Raw genomic sequence first — 12,525 nt, forward strand, 5'->3', positions numbered from 1 at the left:
CTTTTTAGTCTCAGTTACAGCAGATAAACGTGCAGATTCTAAGCACTCTGTAAAATGAGACAGCCAAAGCTCAACTTATAAAGCTGATAATGACTCAAATCTTCAATACCTTGAGTTCCACAGGGTTGTTGGGGAATGATCTATTTGTCATTATGGCCACATTGTGTCTGATCCACTGGCTGAGGTATTTGATCATGTTCTGGTACTCCACCCATTTGATCTCCACATCCTGTTCAGATGAAAAGGATCATCAGCAATGAAGCACATTCAGCACATTCCCTCCGACCGGGGATGAGATACTGGTAGACCGATGCCATCAACTTACATTTGGGCTGATTCCATCAACACCATCAGGTACTTTGGGGAAAGCATCGTACAGTGTTGAGACGTATGTGATGACAGATTTTTCATCGGGTGACTGAACGTCTACGTCTGATGAGGGAAGCAAAAAAAACAAAAGAATTCAACACATGACATTGAGTTCAGAGGAATTATCCCTCAAACCAAAAATGAAAAACTTCACTGCCCATGATTTATAGCACGAAGGTGTTGAAAGGTTTCAGAGTGTTTTCTGGGTTCAACCAAACTTGACAGTGTGTGTGGATCTCACCCTCGGGGTCCAGCAGTCTGGCCACCCCCAGCTGTTCGGCCACACAAAACGCATTCTCTAAATTTGTTCGGTTGGCCTGTGTTGAAACACGGGTCATATCAACCAGGTCTGGCCTGAAATACAGAGAAATAGAGACCAGTAAGGAAAGAAAACTAAAAGAGAGAAGACAGAATAAGTGGACAGAAGACCACTAAACCCACTAAATGCATTATATAGCTTTAATGTTCTGTAAAAACTACAATTCCTTCAGTGTTACAGTACCTGTATTTATGGATGATGGCGTTAAAGAGTCTCCCATCCCTCCAGGAGGTTGTGAAGTTGTCACAACGTACGCCTACGTAGCCGTCTGTTATCTGCCTGGACCAGAACAGTAGCCTCTCTTTGGCCGTCATGTCCTCGGACTCCCCCGTCACATGGATCTCCGAGATCTGTCAAGATGCGCAGTCATTAAATGTGCAGTCACGGAGGCACAGACAAATGCAATCCCCCAACCTTTGAGATTATGACTACAGCATTGCCGAGTGGTAACAAACACCTTGAAATATACTCCAATCAAATGTGACAACAACACAAACTACAGCCTTAAAAATACTACTGCATTCAATCAACACCTTCATGTACCAACAAAAGACTGAATATGTTAAGCTTCCCAAAGATCTTATGGTATAGAAAAAACTAAAGTTATGAGACCAAAATATCTATTTCATAATTGAATCAAGTGTGAAGTAGGTGTTAATGAGGTAACAGTTTCCTTTTCTGGTTCATTCATAATTATGTTCACACTTGAAAAATGGTAAATGTGAGACAGAGTTGTGTAATAAATTAGCCAATAGTTTTACAACGTGTGATACAGAAGTTTACGATGACCTCAAACAAACAGTGCCACCTCACAGGTTCCACCGTGTTGTTGACATCCTGCTTTGTAGCACATTTACAAGATCAGAACATGATTTTCTATCTACAGTTCACACCACATTCAGTCATGTTGATTCAAGTCTTTGTAGATGCTGTTTTCCTGCATGTGACACAGTTTGTAATGGAGGGCACGTGGGACACATCTTTCTATTTTTAACATCACAGGAAATCACTGGTCTGCAGCCAGGTGACATCAGTAATAAAAACAACAGTTAAAGACAGAGATAGTAACAACACACTACAGCTTGGACAAGACGACCAGACAGATAGCATCACCCTGAAGAAAACATCCCCTACAGACCAGCCTATCCACACCGTGTAAACCCTAAAGCCTGAAACATGTCTCTAGTCCAGTTAATACAAAGCATGACAAGAGTTTAACAGGCCTCCGAAACAAAAGTTGATTTATTCATTTGAGTCTGTCCAGCTGGAACCCTGAAGCAGTGACTGTGGCAGTAACTCAAACTTCCTAGGTATAAGAGCTGAATTTCACTGACTGTTAAGTCTCTTTCTCCTGGGCAGGCTGAGGTTTCCAGAAACTGATTCAATAAGACTGCGAGACCCATAATTAATCCACAAGCATCATAATACTTCATTTTTTATAGGAAAATACAGACGCTGCTGTGCTTTCAGGGTCATTTCAGAGCGCTGTAACACAGTTGGTGTTGAAGGAGGGAGAGACTGTACCTGAAATCCACAACCATAATGTCCTTTGTTTTGTTAAAGTAAACATGAAGGAATGACAACATGATACAATCAATATGACCGTTGCCGATTCTATAATGTGCCGTTTATACAAACTCTGGCTGACATTAGTGTTCAAAATATAAAGAAGAGGGAACAAACATCAACTGTGAGGGGTTGGAGGATTGCCACACATTAGAATAAACACCAGTTAATGTCACACAATTCAGCCTCCCAATGACCCACAGGAATCACTAGAATACAACAACTGTTCTAGTGATATCACTAATTAACAAAATGAATACACATTAATACAGACATACCATGTGTTATGAATGTACTCAACAAAACCAAAACCCCACAAATAAATCTAAAAACCAAAATCGGATAACAGCCGATTTTCGCTCCAAGATTGATTTAAAACCGAAGTCTAAAATCTCGATGTATTTCCCTGATGCTGTATAGGAAGAGAATATACCACAGTGATGACATAAAGCTCTAAAAACAATTGCCCATGCTACTGATTTCCTAAAAGGATACAATGAGAAAACTAGTATTCTCACTGTAGAGCATAGCGTCAATGATTTAAACACCAGTCAATGCTCACGTTACATTTTACCCCAATCAAGCACTTTTTTTAATCCATCATAAATAACACCAATAATGGCCATAAATAACACATTCTAAGTTTACCTCGTGTTGGGTGGAAACACATTTGGAAGGAGATGCAAGGTGTTCTACGTAACCAGAGCAGGTGTAGGCCCTCCGTCTCCTCCTCCTGTGTGCTCGAGAGCCACATATAATCTTGGCAAGCGTCTCCTCGGTCCCTGGTCTGTCATTACCCCTCAGAGTCCGCAGCATGTGTTCCACTGCGCCAAAGCTTATCGCCCTCCTTAACTGTCGCCGCAGCAGCTTCCTCACAAGCACGCCATCCTTAGCGGAGACGCCTCTGGAAGTTGTGTTAATACAGCGGAGCTTTCCTCCTGCGGTGGAGCTGCTCTGGTCGTCTTCTGTCTGCTCTGTGGGAAACCTTCCCAACCTGTGAGCTAACATCTTGCTTGATTGATTACAGGGATCTCTGAGGATTAAAACCGGTACCTCACCAACATAGACGCCTGTGCTGAGGCTGTCTTGCCTGGGTAGATGTTTCTCCCCCTCCGATGGTTTATCCAGCTCTGCTTGGGACTCCTCTGCGTTCCCATCCGGGCCATCTTGAGGCTCTGCACTGTTGCAGATGGCCTCGGTTGCAATAGCGTCACTTCCAGGACTCCCGAGGGATCCAGCAGGCTGAAAGGCTTCTGATTTCCTTTTCTTTCTCTGAAAATAGCGTCGCCCTTTAAGCTCTTTAGATTCAAGGCTCAGTGGAGCTTTCTTGGGGTCAACATAGCATTCCTCTTTAGGGCCTCGAACACAGCCACAGATGTTTCCCATGGCTGACAGTCGAGTCGTACAGTCTCTCACCCATCGACAGTGCTGAACTTCCAACAGTGAGCCTGTTTTCAGGCAAAGTATCCGGTGAGCTCCACTTGATCTGAAGAGTCACTATCCCATTGACAGAAAGTCATTTTCACGCTGTGCGACCAGCACACAATAAACAGTGACCGAAAAGCCGGCAGCCAGACATAAAGCTCGCTCCACTCGAGCAGAGTTGACTTTTTCCTTTTGTTGACACACAGCTGAGAGCTGGTCAGCCTCTTTCTCTCTCTCTCTCTCTCTTTCCCGCGTGCTCTCTCTTGAGTCTCTCCTCTGACACTGGAATCCTTTTTGACCTTTGAAACATTTCTCTGGCTTTGCTAATCCAGCACAAACGCCATAAATGCACACACACTCACAGACACTGCCTGTGTGCTTATATTTCTCAGCTATGCAAGATTGGAAAAGACTTGTGGACAAACCTGTTTTGTGCTGGCTATAGTCTGCTTAGTCTACACAGTAAACATGTGCACGTCACAGCCGCCTCGTATGTTTCCTAATATGAGTGTCTTTAATAAGCGGTGGAGGGAGGACAAGGTTTAAACTGCAAGTGGATGCCAGCTGATGGCCGTCTATTGTGCTGTGAGAAATTTTGGCTCAGCAAGTTTGGCTGCGTGAGCCAGACAGAGACCCAGCCGGTGGGAAAGGCTTTGAAAAACAGAACAGGACAGGATAGGTCAACGAGAGCAACAGAAGCAGAGGCAAATCCAAGCTGGACAACAAAGTGCTTTCACTTTGTCTATTAATCAAGCTACGGACAATGGCGGAGCCAGAGGTGGGGCTTAAGTCCAACGGTTTAAACAAACACTTTTATCTGAACAGATCACCACCACTGCAGTTCACAAAGAGGCAAAACGCTCAGACCAGGAAGTGATTCACCACATAAAACCATTACAACAACATACTATGGTCTGACAGCGCGGGGCACAAGTCCACTGTGGAGGAATGTATCAATACTTTTATAACATGACCAAAAGACAATCAAGTAGTGGGTACAAGGGTAAATATAATGGCACCACACAACTGAGCTAAAAATAACACTGTGCCACTGTTAGCTAACAGTATTTGAAGTTTCCCTGAAGGTCAAAGTCACCTGACAGCCGACACAGTTCAAACTACAGCGTAGTGTGATCACTCTCACGGCTACTTATTGACTAAGTGTTAAATACTGGTATTACTGCAGTATTCCATTATGTTTGTACATGTTTTCTTTCAGTAAAATAAATTATTCAGACCATTTCATATGATTTATATAGGTACATGTTACAGGTTTTTTTCTTTTCTTTTTTACAGTGAATGAATGAAATAATTGAATCATGACTTTGTGTTTGCGCAAAGAGCAACAGATAAAGAGACAGTGACAATCAATCAAGTGACAATCAGGGCAAAATAAACAAACAAGACCAACAGGCATAGAAATATCAGACAACAATGGTGGTGCGTTGTCAACGGCTGCATACTAAAATAAACATCACACTCAACACCATGTTCCAGGTGAAAATACAGAAAGAATAGCGCCAGCGTTGTGTAATGAAATCACGTTCTCATCTGCACAGACATGATCACACAAAGGATAGAGTCCGAAACACCGGAACAACATTTAAACTGTGAAACAGTGAACCAACTATGAGCAAGATAATTGATTGGTTCTGTGTGAGGTCATATTACAAATTCAAATAATACAACACCCTGGAGCAATAAGAAAATCTCAAAAAATATGCCCTCAAATCAACTAGCATAATACAAAATATAGTTCATGCATGTCAACCTGCTGTCAGCTGTGGTTATATAATAAAGCCCAAGATGTAGCCTATGACTTTTCTCCGGCGCTGCTATCGTTCTAAATCAAGAAGAAACAGGCCCATCGCTGCTCAAGGGCTTGCGTGAGACAAACAGCAGCAGGTGTTGGCACCATCACTGAAGCTAACTGTCAGCGAGTCCAGACAAAATGACTATTAACCACTTTATCCCACGTAATTTCATTGAGGGCGTCAGTCAGACAGATGCATTCTCGTTCTAATAGAATGTGCTAACTCAGTACCATCTCAATTAAAGCTGCAAGTGTGAAAGACTATTACAATGTTGACCAACCACTGAAGCATGTGGCGTGTGCCAAATATATTAATAATCCGATGCAGAAGCCAGAGAGACAGAGGGAAGGGAAAACAGAGTGAGAAGTAGTCAAGTATGAAGTTTCGGCATGCTATTGGATTTTGGACAGACACTTTGATGAGCACCTGGATACTCCCAGCATGTGTGAGCGCTCACACACACACACACACACACACACACACACACACACACACACACACACACACACACACTCACTCTAACCATTTTGTTGTCACTCCAGCAACAAAATGATAAGTAATCCTGAAGAGAACATTCAGGGAGAAATATCAACCCAGACTAAAGCACAGGGACATTTGAAAACCATCACAACTCTCTGAAGTGCAAAGTCCGTTTGGAAATACAATACTCATATAGTAAAATACTTTACACTGACAAATCAAAGCAACTTTCTAGCCATTGCCCTCTGCATTTAAACACAGACTCATTATAAGGTGCATTATAAGAGCATTTTGCATGTCCCAATACATCCTGTAAAATAACAAACAATTTTTTTGCGACCAGGAGCTACATGATGTTAACTTGTCAAGTTACAACTCATGCTGAATCAAACATGAATTAAAGTAAGCCTGATAAACACTAACATTATATATCATCACTGTCATCTCCAGTGAGCAAGACTGCAATCACAGCATTCAGCATGATGTATGTATGCTGCACAGCTTTGACACCTTGTGGTCAAAAGAAGAAACATCCACTTTCTTTTTGTGTGTGTGTGTGTGTGTGTGTGTGTGTGTGTGTGTGTGTGTGTGTGTGTGTGTGTGTGTGTGTGTGTGTGTGTGTGCGTGAGTGTGTGTGTGTGTGTGTGTGTGTGTGTGTGCGTGCGTGCGTGCGCAATTTATCATGTGATTATGTAATAACAAACCCAAAACCTCTTAAAACTTTAAAAAAACATAGAAAAATTATGTGAAAAAAACTCTGCCTTCAAAATTTGACAACATCAAGAAAGATGTAAAGATGTAAAGTAAAACATTAGCAGCCTTTATAAGTGTGAACTCACCACTTATATATAATACAATGAAAGAAAATAAGTAATAATCCAGTATCAGGGTAATAGATCATTTTAATTTCTTGGCTATTAAAATCATAAGAATTACCAAACCATGATGTGGCAATGCTGACCTGAAAGTGCAGAATTATGGTCCAGATCAATCCCAGGGTCAGTTTTGGGTTGCCGTCTGTGATGTCATCATTCCTGATATTTACAAGTTTGACCTAATGACAATGGCAATAAGGAAACACATGATTAGCATATTTACAATATCTCCAAATCTTCAAATCCTGCTCTTTGAGTTTCTAAATTGTAGCATTCACCTTTACATGGATTATTAAACAAGTACTAAATATTAGGGTCACAATGTTTTGTCTTTTTTGACTCGTCTGCCTGTCATGTAACAAGCACCACAAGGTGGCACAATAGTCATTATATTATGTCAGGGAGCTGCTACTTTGTGACCATGTGGGACTGAGATGGGAAACAAACACTCTAGTAATCAAAGCTATAAAGCAGTTCGGCCAGTTTTATCTTTCCTCATATCAGAGGGAAAAATTCCACACAAAAAAAAATACAAAAAATACAACAGAGTCCAAACACATCCTTTATTTACTAGAACAGGTAATCTATTCTTCCAAAGCCAGCCTGATCGTCTGTTATAACTGCAATCAATACGCTGCAGGGGGAGATTTGAGGAGGTTTTAACAGATCATTTTACATTGAAAGACTACAGATGATGCAATAATCTAGTGTGTACTGCAGCGAAAACAATAGATCAACTCTTTTGTGACCATCTATGTTTCCTTTGTCTCAAGTCTTACATCACATCTGGCTCCGGCTGAGCAAGGCCGTGTTCTTCATCACATCCTGAGTTATGGGGGGAGGGGAGGGCGATCATAGCTCTCTGAAACCCCACCGATGGGATTTGTAGTCAGCGCTCCTTAAACGCTGCTATTACTATTCCTGGGAGCTGATTTGTGATTTTCACCGAGAAAGATGATAAATGCCACGAGTCCAACAGTGTGTAATGTTGGAGAATAGGCAGTGTCTCGGTAATCACCTCTGAATGGTGCTGTCCCACACAATGTGGCACTGTGTGTCTGAGGCCAGATATTCAGAAACAGTGTGCCGCTTGCATTCCCACCTCAATGATACATGTGCCTTTGCATGCATTTGTCTACTTTAGTGGTTACAAGGGAACTAATCTCTCTTACTATGATGTAACTGCACACATGGACTGCTACATTTACGAGTGCTATCCAGCTGTAACATTTCATTAAATTCGCTTCCTGCATCAAAATGTGAAATATCTTTCTCAATATCAGAGGACACATTTAACACATGATTAGTAGCATGGTGGACACAGGTGCTATCCAGCTGTAACATTTTATTAAATTCGCTTCCTGCATCAAAATGTGAAAATTCTGAATTAAGTCTGTGGATTTTCAGTATTTTCTTGTGGTTTAAAGGTGTATTTATTTATCACAATAAATGAGCAATGTTGGCTCAAATTCATTCCAACCAAAAGTGTGACAGAAGAAGAGTTTAAAAGTGTGCTTATATTGATCCGTACCTGTCGCCTCTTTAAATAATCCAGTGCTATTTGTACATTCTGGAGTCTGTGGAAGCGCATCCTTCCTCTCTCCCGAGGCTGTGGACATAAAGAGGGAAGTCATGTAGCGTAATTGGATTTTTCTCAATATCAGAGGACACATTTAACATATGATTAGTATCATGGTGGACACAGAACATGCATCCAGGTTCTTACCTGCCATTCTGGTGAGATAAAGACTTCAAAGAACACACAAGAAAAACTCTACCCACAACAAGAGTGGCCCTTTCTCACAAATCTGTGCATATACAGAACATTTCCCACCATTTGCATCTGTATACATTTGCCCTTAGCATGTAATAACAAAAAAGTAACAGTTACAGGGTATTTTCTGTGCTGTAGACATCAAATATAAAATATTAAAATAATGGCAGACTGAGTCATCGTTCGAGAAATTATCCAATCTCTTGTGGCAAATGCACACGGACAGTCAGAGACCACAGCATGAGGTAATGAAATGGAAAATGCATTGTAGCCAGGATGCAGCAGCGGCAAAATATGTGTGCTGCATTCAGCCGTATTTCTAAGTTGATAAAAGATGGGAAGAACCCAGCTCATCTCAATAGCAAAGCAACAGTAACCCATATCCCAGTGCTTTCATTTGACGGCTCTCATACACTTATGAGGAGCTCTTGAGGCTTCAAAATACTTAAAAGCATACTCAAAAGCGCCAGATGAAAAATGTCCTGATGCTCACGAAGGTTCAGAGCCCTTTGATTGCATGGCTCATTGATGGGCAAAGCTAGTGAGGTGGATATAAAGACCCAAGCGCTATGGACAATTTACTTTCAATATATTGCATCTTTTTAGATCAGCGGGCCAAATGTATAGTTGATTCATGTTCAAAAAGACATTTGAGTATGAAGATGCTTGGGTCTTTAAATCATGTGCACAATGTTCTCTGCATCATCAGTGTCATCTGGTCATGTAGGATTCTGACATTGTTTGCTGATCAAAAGAAGTGGCATTATTAAAACGATGTTGCACAGAAATCACAAATTTTGCTAAATTGGGAAAAGGGAAACACTACTCTATAAGCATATAGAAGAACTACAATATCTGCTGAAGCCATTACGTAAGTCTACAAGAAGACAAATCCTATCGTGGGATTGTTTCTACACTCCTGTTAACGGGCCACGGCACACCTGTGAATTAGTGTGTTAAAAGGGGGAGGAGGGGCAGGCCACACGTACCCCCTGATCATCATCCACCGTGTCTCCATGCTGCTCAACTGCACATGCTTCTGTCCCACTCACCAACCGCAATGTCTTCAGAAAATCACGCTCCCTTGGCTTATCACCGAAAAGGCAACACATGGGGAAGAAAGGAAGACATGGACACACACAGCGGCCAAATCAAAAGGAAGTTAGACAATGGACGGAAACCAATCACAGAGTGGACAACAGAAGAGAAGGAAAGTAGAAGGGAAACAGGATGTAAAAGGAAATAGATAGCTTGAAGAGGATGAAAGTTAGTCACACTGAAGGAGGAGTAAACTGCTGGGGCTCCTTGTACAGGAATACATGCAGTTTAAATACAGAAAGGGACAACACAGCATGAGAACATTATGGAGCTCAGGACTGCACAAAGACTGTATTAACATATTTTAAAATGAAAGAATGACATGTTAACAGAGAAATTAAATAATACTGCAGATAGCCAGCTGGATAACGTACAACGCCTAAGTAGCTATGCCATAGTGCTACAGCTATACACTGAGCCGCTATGAGCTCTAAGGGATTAGAGCCATACACATACTGAACTACACATCAACTTCTAGTTCATTTCTTAGTTATTCCAAGTTTTGACCAAGAAATCACTCCAGCTGTGCTTTAATCACCTTAACAGCACGGTTTCCTGCACTGGCAGAAACACTGCTCATGAAGTAATATTACTTCATCACAAGGCAATGTGTGTTCTCTTAGTGTTAATATTTGCAACGAGCATTCTCAAAAAGGACGTGACGCAAATCGTATACACAGAAGTGCAGCCATGTTTGAGTTCAAACTGTTTATGACACAGTCATCCCCAGCAGTGGACCTTTTTTACATACAGCGGTTTGAATAACTGCTCATGTAATTGTGGTATTTAAATACATTTCTCAAATGGGAAAAAAATACAAGGAGGTCTGAAGCAACTTGATTATTCTTTCTTGTACAAACTGATAGACTGGTACAGTTTCTACGTACATACTGTATCAATGTAGCCTGTATTGGATTTGACATGCTAGCAGTTTATGATGCTTATTCTGATATGAATGACAGGTAACTATTTGAGGCTGTGCTCTTGGATTTTACAACCGCTTTTGATGTAATTGTCCGTCATATTCATATTGCCAAGCTCAAATTGTACGGTTAGCACTTACTTGGGGAAAGGGGGTCCGAAATAAAGGTAGCCTTTGGCAGTTAGTGCGTTAAAAAGGCTTGTTAGCTTTGTTAATGACTTATTATCAGCTGCCAAGTACTCGCCAGAAATCCCAGTGGGCTAAAGAGTTTTCCTTCCTAGTTGCTTTTCCTTGCTTACATTTGGTTGACTGAGAGACAACAACCTTGTTGGCTAATCACAGGATTCAATATCCCACTCAAGCTAGTTGCTAATTGAGCAACATACTGAGTGACACAACGCCTAACCAAACCCTAACCCCATCCCTGAGTATCAAAACAAAAGTAAAGGAAGGCCTACTGTACCTCCCTTTTACTAACATCTAGTAGCACAACACAACAAATCACAAACACATTAGTCAGTTAGGTATCCCAGAAAGGGATAAGGAAAAATAAACAAAAATAGTCTTTTGATATGTTCATAACTTGCATACAAATACCCCAAAAACGCGACTTCATTGAGTGGGTTTGGGTGGATGCAAAGTCGAAGCAGATCTTATTACAGACCATCAAATCCCAAGAATGCCTTCAGTTATATAAGTGGGAAGGACACAGGGCAAGTATATCAGTCATGATGTCTGATGAGTTGCTCAACGGGAAGAGGAATAGATTTCTCACTTTTCAGAAAGTGTTTTGATTTCATAAGGCTGATCTAGGAAACTAGGATCACTCAACATGTCCACCTGGATCAAAACATCATCCGTAGTTTGTTTTGAGTTATTTTTCTCTTTAAGAAACCATGAGCAATAAAACAACAGACGTTAACTCACCAATGTGTCTCCAGACAAAACCTCCAGCAGTGAGATCAGGTTATGTCCATCTCGTAGGTCTTCATACAGGTCATTTATATGTTTTCGTACCTAAGGAAAATAAGGGAGAAAGCAAAATATGAGCAAGTATTGTAAAAAAAAAAAACTGTTCATTGACGACTGTTCATTATAACAAATAGCTATACAATTACTGAACATGAAGTCAAAATTGGAGCTCAAATCTCTGTGTTGTTCGCAGTTATTGAACCATAATTATCTCAATTAAAAGAGATCTTTGAGGATTATACTATGCATGTATCCAAATCCATACACCTGGTGTAACTATAACTGGCCTTTGATGTGTCTTTCTTATCCAACTCAATTAACTTGGTGTTCAGTTTAAGTTGAAACCTAAGTTTAGAAAAATATGAGAAAAATGATACACAATTTACAACAGACTTCCTTACTGAATGTAGCATAAAACTCACAGGATGTCATTGTGACACCTTATTTTAGCACTTGAGCGAGCCACTTAACAACTCCGGTCCGAGGCTTTCTCTTTCCAGCGGGCCCATCTCTCCTTCCTGTCCTAAATACCGCACCTCTGAAATCACCCTGCTACCCGCTGACCTGCTTTCACACAGGGCTTTCAGCACTGTAATCCCAGATAGCCGCCACAGCTGTGGAGCCAAAATAGACTTGCACCCTTATGTTATTGGGTCAACAGCGCAGATCCCCCAACTATTACTCAGCACCTCAGATTTATCATGGATGAAACAGACTTTACAAAAAGAGGTCTGACATCTGTCTGTCGCACATGGGATAAAATGCAAACATTTAAATTAAACCACAAACTCAAGTTCAACAGGTACAACTACAGTACAGATCTTATTGTTTTCATACACTTGTTTCTGTTTCTCTGCACCATCACTGCATGAGTAATATTTCACTGCTGTACTTTATTTTCTACAGGCAGC

General features: G+C 41.1%; 1 protein-coding gene across 1 annotated transcript in view; it reads right to left on the bottom strand.

Moving 5' to 3' along the window:
• Positions 1-12,525, bottom strand: part of dst (dystonin) — a gene marked incomplete at its 5' end in the record, with an annotated part of 100,839 nt that overhangs the window by 65,995 nt on the left and 22,319 nt on the right. The window contains 8 exons of the mRNA XM_079229655.1: positions 110-229; positions 326-432; positions 611-723; positions 872-1,038; positions 6,935-7,027; positions 8,380-8,457; positions 9,612-9,710; positions 11,570-11,659. Of these exons, the coding sequence (XP_079085781.1) occupies positions 110-229; positions 326-432; positions 611-723; positions 872-1,038; positions 6,935-7,027; positions 8,380-8,457; positions 9,612-9,710; positions 11,570-11,659 (867 nt within the window). The remainder of the gene's footprint in view (positions 1-109; positions 230-325; positions 433-610; positions 724-871; positions 1,039-6,934; positions 7,028-8,379; positions 8,458-9,611; positions 9,711-11,569; positions 11,660-12,525) is intronic.

Source organism: Taurulus bubalis, assembly GCF_910589615.1.
Source record: "Taurulus bubalis genome assembly, chromosome: 14".
In the NCBI taxonomy this organism is placed as follows: Eukaryota; Metazoa; Chordata; class Actinopteri; order Perciformes; family Cottidae; genus Taurulus; species Taurulus bubalis.